This window comes from Gracilinanus agilis, chromosome 6 (genome assembly GCF_016433145.1).
Source record: "Gracilinanus agilis isolate LMUSP501 chromosome 6, AgileGrace, whole genome shotgun sequence".
Classification (NCBI taxonomy): Eukaryota; Metazoa; Chordata; class Mammalia; order Didelphimorphia; family Didelphidae; genus Gracilinanus; species Gracilinanus agilis.
In genome coordinates this window covers 289457963-289469070 of record NC_058135.1, presented here as the reverse complement: position 1 = coordinate 289469070, position 11108 = coordinate 289457963, and the positions used below count along the sequence as shown (strand labels likewise).

Genomic DNA, 11108 nt, shown 5'->3' with positions numbered 1-11108 from the left:
AGACAGCATTTCCATTTCTCAATGGGCGAATGTCTGAGGGCCCCAGTGGACCCCAGACTGTGGATTCCTATTAAATAGGAACCTTCACTATTCCGGGCTGAAGCACTCCAGAAGATGCTGAAACCACCTTATTTATTGTAGTCAGCAGTTATTGATAAGTACAAAATTAGTGCCAATGTTGAGAAGGAGGGATGGGCATTAGTAAAGGAAATGCCAGCCGTGGCTAAGAACAGGGAAAGGCGGGCCAATAAAGAGAAGCAGATGGCCAGCCGGCCTCCCTGAGCATCCTGGGAGCATTAAGAAGACCAAATCCTTCCCTTCTTGGAATCTACGTCACATACTGTTCCAAGGCAGAAGAGTGGCCAGGGCTGGACAGTGACTTGTCCAGGGTCACCAGCTGGGAAGTGTCTGAGGCCACATTTGCACTCAGGACCTCCCAATTTCTGAGCCTGGCTCTCATTCACTGAGCCACCGAGCTGCCTCCCTCCTCTTTTTAAATTAAAACATCCCTTCAGATTGTGCTTAAGAAAATTAATTTGTGGGCCGAGCGGTCCTGCCTTGGCCCGTGGAGCCTGGCCACCCAGGTGGGTGCATGGGGACAGCCTGGCTCCCGCCCAGACGGCCTCTCTACGATTTTTCCCTCCAACCTAAAGGCCGGCACCCAGCCAAACCGGGGCATCCTTTCGGCCAGGAGCTCCTCGCTCGGCCCCTCCCTGACTGAGGCTCTGGGAAAGGGCTGCCCCGGGAGCTCCCAGAAGGCTCCTGCAGAACGAGCGGGCACACGGGCCAAGCGGGTGGGTGGCTTCCCGCCTGGCTCCCAAGAAGAGCCCGGCTGTGGGAGAACAAGGCCTCTCACAGGGGATGAAGAGAGGATGGTTTCTTGGTCAACAACAGGCACGTGGCCAGCCTTGGCCCACGCTCGACCCGCCTTCTATCGGCAGAGACTCAGCCGAGGCTGGGCAGGGGGCGCTGGGGGAGAGCATTGGGGGGGTCGGTGCCCCTCACCCATCGGGCCAGGCCGTGAGGGGAGGGGATGACGTGGCTGGCAGAAGGAATGTAGAGATGGGAGACACAAAGCTGGGTCCAAGGGGGGTCCCGTCACATCCAGCCATTCTGAGCCCCCAAGGGCTGCCCATTCGGACAGCAGCAGGAGCGTGTGGGGAGGGAAACGCTGGCCCCCCCACATCCAGGGCTCAGACCCAGGCCCAGGAGAGCAGATGACACTGGGGGAAGGGCTGTGGTCAGATGGGGATGGGGGACCCAGAGTCTGCCCGAGCCCGATCCAAGGCATCGAATGCCAAACCTCAGGCCCTGGGTCCCAGACACACACCGAAGGGAAGCACACACATAAATTAGAGGAACGACAGCAGAGCAGAGCCTGTCCGTGGGTCTCCGCCATTTCCCGGCCGAGGGTGGGACAGACGGGGTCCGGGCCCCAATCCAGTAGTGCTGCTTCGGCTCAGGCAGGGGCTGCCCTCCGGCCTCAGCCCTGCTCCAGACCGTCCGTGGGCTGGACCGCGGCGTATGTGGCCGGGCCCAGGGACAGCTGGCGACTGAAGAAGGAAGTGGTGCGTTTGGGCTTCACTCTCTTGATCTCCTTGCCTGCAGTTGAGAGAAAAGGAAAGGCTCTGGCTCAGCGGGGTCCCAGGACCGGCTTGGAGAACATGTCATAGCCATTGGCCGGGATGACCATAAATGGAAGCAGCAAGAGGGGCCTGAGGGGCTTTTGTCTTGAGCTGGGCCTAGGCACGCCCCAAAGCCTTGGTCCCAGCCGATGGAATAGGCCACCTCCTCCTCCCTTCCTGTCTCCCTTCGGGGAGGGAGTGCCCAAAGGACAGGAGGCCATGGACCTCCCAAAGGGCAGGAGATGGGGACAGCGCTGGGGTCTGCATGGTCTTATGTCACCCAGGCCAGAATGGCACATCGGGCCTGCTCCGGGTCCGAGTGTGCCGAGCCTGGGTGACATCAGGTGGAAGTGTCCCCCCGGGGGCTGGGGTCTCCACCCTCCCTTCCACGGGGTTCCCAGAAGCCAAGGGGACAGCAGGAAGACTCTGAAAGAGAGCCAGGACTTGAGGCCACATTCCGGGGCAGGAATAACAAGGGCGGCGAGTCCTACAAAACCGAACAGACCTTTAGTGTGAGAGGAAAGAGGAGGGAGGAGATGGCCTGTGGCCTAGCCTGGGCCCAGGAGGAAAAGCCCCTCCCCAGACCCTCTCCAAGGCCCACCACTGTTGGAGGGGAGTCCCTGATCTGCTAAGACCTGTCCCCCCCCCCCCCCGAGTGAGGAGGACGAGTTGGGTGACCCTGGCCAAGTCACCTAACTCTCGGTTCTGGGCTGTGCCACTCTCCAGCCTAGGAGATAAAAGCGGGTCCAGAAGTTTCTCGGGGGGGGCCTTGGTGAGCTGTTACCTACTCAGGCAAGGGCAGACTCGGGCTTCGGGCCGCCTCTGCCTTACACTGACAGGCTGGCAGATGCCTCAGCAGCAGCCAGGTGACTCCAAGAATCCTGCCTGGCTGGAGGCTCAGGGGGAGGACGGCCACCCAAGCCAATAGCAGGGCCTCTAAGTGGCCTCTAGGACCCAGCTGGGGAATTGGGGTCCGAGCAGAGAAGCGAGTGCCCCAAAGCTGCCCGCTTCCCCAGCAGCTCTCTACAAGCCCAGCCTCCTCCCGGGCCCCGACATTCTATAAAAACTGGGTCAGAAGGGCGAAGGCCCAGAGACCTGAGGCTACTGGGAGAAGGAACCGAAGGGCATTCAAGGCCAGACTTCAGAGGAGTCAGAAGGGGCAAGAAGAGGCTCTCCGGTGGAGGGCCGAAGACAAGGCAGGCGGGGTGGCCGAAGGCTCTTCAGAACAAACGTGGCCAAACAGGAGGCGCCCCCAAGATGAGGATGGCAGCTCTGGAGGAGCTCAGAGCCCAGAGGAGTGGCCAATGGGACGGCCAAGCCCGAATGACCCAGGAGAACCCCACAGCGGGGAGGCTGCTGGGGGCAGACCAGCAAGCCGAGCTTCTGTTCTGGGCATCTGGGAAGCCAGAGCCGTGAGGGATGGCACGGGTGGCATCAAGACAGGGCAGGCTGGGCTGGCGACAAGACCACCAGGTTGGCGGCTCAAGACAGTTGACAGAGACGTTTGCCTCCGAGCATCTCCTGTACTTGGGGGGATGCAGGGGGGGCAGACGGTGAGCGGGAGGGGCTGTGGGTGCTTGGGCTCATCTGGCAGGGCAGCTGCGAGGAGCGGAGGGGCCGCCTCTGCTGCTGGCACAGAGCGGGGAGGATGCCAGGCAGAAATTGAGGGTCTCAGAAGGCCAGAACGTTGGGCAGAATCAACTCAAAGGAACGGGGGCTCAGGAGAGTGGGCTGGGGCTGGGGGGGCCTGGAGCCAGGGGGGGGCCTGGGGAGGTGCCCCCTGAGCGCCCAACAAGGCACACCATGTCTGCAAGAAGAGGACTCCCAGCCCCTGGGACACTGCCCAGGCCAGATCCTCCCCTCCCCCATCTGGGCTTCAGAAAGGCCATGGATGGACAGGGAGGACCCTTAGAGGGGGCTGTGGGAAGACGGAAAGTCCAGGATGTTTCCTGGGAGAAGACTTGGGGTGGATGTGGAGAGGGGGCCGAGCTTGGGCTGTGGAGGGAAGGGGTGAAGAGGGGACCCGGCCGTGCTGGGCTGAGCTGTCCCCAGGCGGGTGTTGGGGGTCTCGGGGCCGAGCGGCCCTCCGGCTCTCTCCCTCCTCCCAAGGCCCGCAGCTGGTGGTGGGGCCTGGCTCAGGCCTCTGAGTGACCAGGCTGAGGCACCCGCTCTCAGCCCTCCCGGCTTGGCAGCCTCCCCACCTGGATCGTCCCCTCGGGCCGGGGCCGCTCACCGTCGTCCACGTAGTCGATGGTGGCCAGGTGCTGGATCCGGCTGCACACCACGCTGCTCTGCCGCCGAAGCTTGTGGCGCTGAGAGGCGGCGGGGGGCGGCGGGCCGGGGATGGCCGAGGGGCTGACCTTGGTGTCCGGGGGGGGCGGCGGCGGCTCCTTGGGGAGGCCCAGCTCGATGCAGTACTCGATGAGGCCGCTCATCAGCTCTGCCTGGGACGGGACGGGAGGGGAGGTCAGCTGGGGCCGGCCTGGGGGGCCCAGAGGACCCAGTGGGGCCTGCTTCCTGGTCTTTTTGTTTTGTAAGCCGGACCTTCTGTCTTGGAATCCAGGCTGTGTGGTGGTCAGTCAGGGCTGGGCCGTGGGGGTCAGCCAGTGAGGAAGCCTGAGGCCACATTAGAACCCAGGACCTCCCGTCTCCAGGCCTGGCTCTCCATCCACGGAGCCCCCCGGCTGCCCCCTGCTTTGTAACAGCAGCCACGTCCCTCCCCTCCTGGGCCTTGGCTTGTATGACAAATGGGCCTGTTTTCGCTGCCAGTGGCAGGGCTAAAAGCCATCCCAACTAAAGTCAAGCGTAAACTAGTCTGACCACCTTTTATAGGATGGCGACTGAGGGGAGACCCAGGACAAAGGGGGCCACCAAAGGAGGGACGAACAAAACCCACTGAACCCGGCAGAGACCCCCCCCAAGTCCCCCAGGTCTGGCCTTCTCCCCACCCCCAGGGGAGCCGCTTCCAAGCTGGAGGAGGCCTGAGCTCTGCCACACACCGGGGCTCCCATTGGAAGTGCAGGGGGGCCAGGAATGGCTGTGAGCTGGGCCCGTAGGGAGCCGTGGCCAGCAGGGGAACCCCAGGACCCCAGACCACCTCTAGTTCCCAAGGGGCCCTGCCCGCTCCTGTGGGGGAGGCCGGCGAGCACAGGGGCCGCCTGATACAGAGGGAGGAGCCAGGTTCCGGTCCGGGCCCATGAAAGCTCAGGAGGGAGATGCGCCTGGCGGCCCTCTCGGGCCCTGCCCGCGCCCCGACTCCTCTGTGGACGGCTACCTGCTTGGAGTAGACCTTGAGCAGCTTATTGACGGCCGTGCCCTCGCTCTCCCCGTCGAACTCCAGCCACAGGACGTGCTCGTCCTCACCTGAGCACGTGTAGTCCCAGGACAGCTCCTGGAAGCGCAGGCCCAGCAGGACGTGCTGGCCACGAGAGGAGAAGGTCAGAGGGAAGGGCATGGCGTGGCCCCACAAGTGGACCCTCCCGGGGCCTGGAGGATCCCTCAGAAGCCCCCAAAGGACCCCCCCCCCGGGCAGCCTGAGAGAAGCAGGAAGAGCCGGGGACTGCAAAGGGGGCTCAGTATGGCCTCGCCGGAGGTCAGGGCCCCCCATTTTACAAAAGGGGGTCCTGGGGCTCTGGGAGGGAACGTCGAGCGTGCCTGGGGAAGCCCTCAGAGCCGCCCCCACCTTCTCCTTAGTGTCGATGACGTGGACACCCTCCAGGTTGATGGCCACAGTCACAGCCTTGCGGCCGCCTCGGTGCAGAAAGCCCTGGGCCGGCTTGTCGACCTCCCCGCAGAAGAAGGCGCACCTGGGGGGGAGGCCTTGTTAGGCTTGGAGCCGGCCGGAAGGGGGGGCCTCCCCCCCCCCCACTCACCCGTAGTAGGGCAGCTCGTGGCACTTGTGCAGGTAGGCCCGGTAATGCCTGGTCAGCAGCTCGGCCTCCGGGCCCGACGCCTCCTCCTTCACCTCCTGGTAGGCGCTCAACAGGCCCTGCTCCCCCGAGACCAGGCGGGGGCCCCGGCTGCGGAAGGCCGTGAAGAGGCCGTGAGGCCTCTTGCAGAGATGGGCGGGCAGGAAGGAGTCGAGCTTCTCTCTGCAGGGCATGAGGCGAGAGAGGCGCCGTGAGGGGACAAGGAGGCGCCCCAGGCCTCCCCGAGGAAGTCGGGCTTCCGGCGGCCAGTCAGGAAGCTCCCTGCTCAGAAAGCGTCTCAGCAGGCGGGACCAGGCCCGACGGCTCCTCAGAGAGGACGAGAGCGGAGGGGGGCCTCTGGGGGGGCTGGTTCTGCCTCAGACCGTGTCTCTCTCAGGAGATCAGGGTTAAGTTCTGGGGCTGGACATGTCCTTCTGGGGTCCCCCCAAGCCCTGACCCTTCGGTGCTCTGCCTTCGGTCTGAGAATCGATGGTAAGGCAGGAGAGCAGGAAGGCCCCGCGATGGAGGTGAAGAGCCCGGCCTCACCCACTGACGCAGGGGTCTGAGGCTGCATTTGAACCCAGGACCCCCCACTTCCAGGCCTGGCTCTCGATCTGCTGAGCCCCCTCGCGGGCCCCTCCTTGGCCAGCCAGACGTGAGGGAAGGTAAAGACGGAGGATCCCCCGCGAGCCGGGCCTTACTTCACGGCACAGGCCGTCTGCTGGCCCTGGCGGTAGGGGCCCAGCTTCAGGCGGCACACCAGGGCCCCGAGCTTCTCGCAGTCCTCGGCGTCGCAGGGGTAGCGCACCTCCAGCACGTTGAACTTGGCCTCCTCGTACAGCAGCCTCAGCACGTCCTCGTGGCTGACCTAGGGAGCGGAGGGCCCTCAGGTGGAGGCTGGCCCGGGAGGCCGAGCAGGGCCCGACAAGGGGCACAGGAAGGGCGCGGGGAGACGGGAACCCGGGCGGCCTCACCTGCAGCTCCCTCCGCTTTGGGAAAAAGACGTTCCTTCGGAACTGCAGGGAAGGCTCGTCTGCGGACACAGAGCAGAGTCACTGGCCGCGGTCCGACCTCAGATCGGGGCTCCTCCTGACGCCCCGACTCTCCACGCAGCCCCTTCTCTGCTTCTGCCTTGGCTCCCATCCTGGCCTCCCTGTGGATCATGCGGCCTCTTCCCCATGGCAGACGGGGAGGGCGCCGGCCCATGGAGCAGGCTTGTTCCTTTCTCCATCTCAGGGGAGCCAAGCTGGGGGCCCAGGAAGAGGCCGGCTGTGGCCTCGGGACGAGGAGGGGAGGGATGTGGGCTGAGACTGCGCTGTGTCCTCGCCCGAGCCTGGGGGCCAGAGACCTGGACCTATTTAAAGGGGAAGATGCCCCCCTATGAGGAAGGGGGCCGGGCTGGGGGCGATACAGACCCACCAAAATGTCATCCTCGGGGGCGTCCGTGAAGCGGAACAGCAGGTCTGGCCACTGCCGGCACACCTTGTATGGCTGGTGTTTGGGCTTCAGCTGCACCTCTGCCGGGTGGGAAAGAGCCCTTTAGGGGGGGGTCGAGGCAGGCCACTCCCCACCACCTCCCTGCAGCTTCCTGTGCTGGCTCCCTGGGGACACCCCCAGAAGGCCAGGCTGCAGGGAGGATGGAAAAGGCTGGACGGTGGGGGGTCGGGCTGGACCCGGCCAAGTCCCTCCCTCCGCAGAAGCTTTGGACACGAGCCCAGAACCTCCTCCTCGGGGGTCGCTGCGGACACTTGGTCCTTCATGTTTTACAAAGTCATTTTGTCCTCTAGAATGTGGGTCCAGCGAGAAGGGCCCTGGGTTTGGAATCGGAGGAATTCTGGGGTTCGGGGCCCCAGCTGCCTCCTCCTGTGCATCCTTAGGGCCCCTGGCTGTGCATCTGCCCACAGAACCCCACAGACTTCTCAGTGACCTTTGGGGTGCTCTCCCTGTCCCCAAGCAGTCCTGAAACCTCGTCCACTACATGCTCGGTCCTGGCCCTTTCTTTTCCCTCACGGCCCCTGGGGTTGAGGTCCCAGGGGATCCCTACCCCCAGCCCTGAGGTTCTGTCACGGGCGTCTCCCTGAGAGGATGCACTCCCTGGGGGCACAGCTCTGCACAGAGCGGGTCCCTGGTGGCATCAATACTGCTGGCACTGAGTCAGGGGGACACTTGGGCCCTCCCCGGCTGCCCAGCAGGAAGGCTGGAAGGTCAATGCCCCCCAACACCTCAGTGTCCTTAAGCTTTTAGTCCCTCAGGTGCCAGGAATGCTTTTCTCCCCCCATCCCCATGGTGTGGAGCCCTCCCTGTGCTTTCCTGATGAGAACCTCAGTCGGGTGCTGGTGCCACCCTGGGCAGGAAGGCCGGTTTGTGGCTTGTTGGGGCCACAGAGAAGCCTCTTCCCAACTCCCTGTGAGGCTCCCACTCTCTCTGGTATGCCCTGGGCCAGGGTGGCAAAGGAACCCAGGTGGGAGCAGTCCGCCCATGCCAGCGTGCCTCAGGCCAGAAGAGTGGTTGATTCCCACTGAGCTGGAGACTCAGGAATGTGCCTGGAGCTGGGAGGGGGAGAAGGTGGGGCAGGCAATGCCAGCTGTCAGGACGAGGCGCCCCCACATTGCCCTACATGGCTCAATTATGTGGGGGCAAACTGGAGAGGGCAAAGGAGTGGGGGGCTGGCAGGAGAGTCTCCCCACCCTGCCTGTTCCAGGGCTGGAGTGTCCTTCACAAACTGACCAGAGAAGGCCTGGAGGACTCAGGCAAGCCATGGGGCAGGCGAGAGATGGCAGCTGAGGCCAAGAGGCCAGGTGGGTGAGTGAGGAAGAAGGTGGGCAAATCCCAAAGGCGGGAGTGTGGGGAGAGCAGGGTCTGCCCAGGCTGGCAGATGGGCACCCCTGTGAGGGGCCAGCTCCTCTTTCTCATTTCCAGGCACGTCTTTGGGGCAAGAGCCACTGGCACCAACGTCAACAGAGAGGGTCTCGGCTCGAGTTCAGGGGCTGGCACAGAACCCCAGTCGCCCGATATGCCTGCTATGAAATGGCTGGATTATGCCCATTCTTAGCACCACCTGGAACGACCGAGCCCTCCCCAGGCCCCAAACACACGGGCACATTCTCTGGGATGCCAGGGCTCCATCACCCCCCCCCCCCCAGAGGGACAACAGGAGGAGCGCTATTTCAGGAAATCAAAGGGTTTAGAGAAGGTGGGAGCCTTTGAGAGCGTCTGGTCCCATCCGGGTTAGGATGAAGAACAGCCTCAGAGAAAGAACAGGAATTGCCCAAATAACAAGAAACGAGAGGGCGGCCCTCGACAATCCTGGAGGAAGGAGCTCTTATCACCCCCATGTAAGGATGAGGAAACTGAGGCAGGCAGAGTTTAAGGATCTTGGACTCTCTGGGCAACCTCAGGACCTGTAGCTCAGTGGCAAGGAGATGTCACCCCCCCCCCCACCCCCGGTCCATCCTCAATGCAAAGGGCAGGACTTCAAGATAGGAGGAATCTGGGTGAGCCCAAGGAAGGTGTGCCTCAGGTGGCTCACCTGGGAAATGGGAATAATAATCCCTGTATAAACTCTCCAGCCTGTTGGGAAGCCTGGAGACGGGAGTCCATAAAGGGCTCTGCCATCCCTCAGGAGCCCTGTGGGTGCCAATTCCCACCTAGGTAACACTGGAGCAAGTCTACACCTGGGTGTTCCCCACCCTGGGGCCTTGCACCCCCTTTTCCTCCTCACTGGGCTGAGGGGAGCCTCAGGCTCCTGCTTTCTCTCCCCATCTCGCTCTTGGAGCCCCCAGGAATTGGAACGATTATGTTCTTGGCCACCTCAGCTTTGTTTCTGGGTGCAAAGCTATGCCTGCCCTCCCCAGGAAAGGCTGTCCAGGCTGCTCATTTGCCATGTGAGTGCTTTCCAGGCACAGACTTAGTTTCCCCAAATAACCCTGGTTTGAGTGCAGGGGGACCCCTGGGGCCAGTGTCCTCCCCTTGTGTTAGTGAGGAGGAACAGAACGGGCCGAAAGAGGCCTTACCAAGCAAGGGCGAGATGAGCCAGAGGGCAAAGGCCTCCATGGCCACGTCGGGCAGCTGCAGGGCCTCCCGGATGGTGCGGTGAAGGTCCTGGGCCGTGATGGAGGCCACGTTCTCCACAGCCAGGGGCACCACAGTGTCATCCATGAGGTACACCAGCACGTCGGCCACTACAACAAAGGCCGTGGTCGGGTTCTCAGAGGGAGGCAGGTGAGGGTCCCGGAAGCCCCCACGGCCCAGAAGGACCGCCCCTCGACAAGCACCACTAGGGAGATGGGCACACTTGTGGGCACTCTTCTGCCCCATTCTGGAAGAGACCTGAACCCTGCACAGAGACCCCAGAACACAAGAGCCCTGCAGTCAGACCTGGCAGGACCCGCCCCCCCCAGCCGGGACAGCACGTCCTCAGCTCTGCCTTTGGCTTCTCTGGGCCCTTCACAATTCAGAACAAGAAATTTCTTTCTTTTAACCCCTTACCTTCTATCTCAAAATCAATAACTAAGGCAGAAGAACAATGGGGAGTAAGTGACTTGCCCAGAATCACCCAGCTAGGAAATGTCTGAGGTCAGATTGGAACCCAGGACCTCCTGCCTCCAGAACTGGCTCTTTATCCACTGAGCCCTCATGGCTGCCCTTACCTAGGAATCTAGGCAAGATGTAAACTCGGGTCCATTATCAAAAATAAACACCTACTAGGGGATAGCTGTGATTCAGTGGTTAAGAGTGCTGGAGTCCAAAGACCCAAGTTCAAATCCAGCTTCAGACGCTTCTTAGGCGGGTGACTTTGAGCAAGTCATTTGGCCTCTGTATGCCTAGGAGGCAGCTAAGCATCTTGAGGGATGGAGCCCAGGCCTGGAGAGCGCTGGGTGACCCTGGGCAAATCACTTAATGACTGACAAGCCAGCTGGGCTCCTGGTCCCTTGTTTCACCCTGGGCAAACAGAACTCAAATTTCTCTGTCCAACCCACTGAGTTTGGGTTCTCAGTGCCGCCTGTGCCCACCCGGATTCAGCCTTGTTCATCTTGGGTCTGGGGACACGGGGGCAGCTCCTTGGCCTCGGTCCTGGGGCAGGAGGGGGTGAGGCAGTCCTCAGCCTGCAGGGCCAGGACCCCCCCACAGCACCACACAGGTGCCCGTCTGCCCAGTGCCTGCCACCCTGCCCAGGACCCACCTCGGGTTCCCACGGAGGACACGCTGCTGCGCTGGGACCTCTCCGAGGGGCCCGCTCCCGGGCCCCCCTCACCTTCCATCTATAGAGGGAGAGGCTGGGGTTAAGAGTGACGGCCAAACACCCCATCCCACCCCATTTACAGACCTGTCTGAAGCTGAATTAGAACCCAGGACGTCCCAGCCCAAGCTGAGGTCTGACCACTGGACCGCCTGGCTACTATCTAAGAGGGTGTGGGGCTGGATCAGGGCATCGTGGCAGCGGGGCTACGAGGGGCTCCGGGGAACAGGGGGGTCCCCAACTGGGGGTGTGAGTGGTCAGAAGGAGACTATGGGGGGCGGGACCAGAAAGAGGCTGGGGGGGGGAGCAGAGGGCACTTTGGAGCGGGGGTGGAAG

The 11108-nt window shown here is 62.8% G+C and overlaps 1 protein-coding gene across 2 annotated transcripts in view; it reads right to left on the bottom strand.

Annotated features, from left to right (window-relative positions):
* Positions 1-471: 471 nt before the first annotated feature.
* Positions 472-11108, bottom strand: part of FRMD8 (FERM domain containing 8) — a 15826-nt gene continuing 5189 nt past the window's right edge. For both annotated transcript variants that reach the window (XM_044680145.1, XM_044680146.1), the window contains exons 2-11: positions 10716-10794; positions 9547-9714; positions 6949-7050; positions 6508-6566; positions 6235-6401; positions 5498-5716; positions 5308-5431; positions 4900-5043; positions 3859-4069; positions 472-1602 (exon numbers count right to left, since the gene is read on the bottom strand). In XM_044680145.1, the coding sequence (XP_044536080.1) occupies positions 1484-1602; positions 3859-4069; positions 4900-5043; positions 5308-5431; positions 5498-5716; positions 6235-6401; positions 6508-6566; positions 6949-7050; positions 9547-9714; positions 10716-10794 (1392 nt within the window). In that variant the 3' untranslated portion in view covers positions 472-1483. The remainder of the gene's footprint in view (positions 1603-3858; positions 4070-4899; positions 5044-5307; positions 5432-5497; positions 5717-6234; positions 6402-6507; positions 6567-6948; positions 7051-9546; positions 9715-10715; positions 10795-11108) is intronic.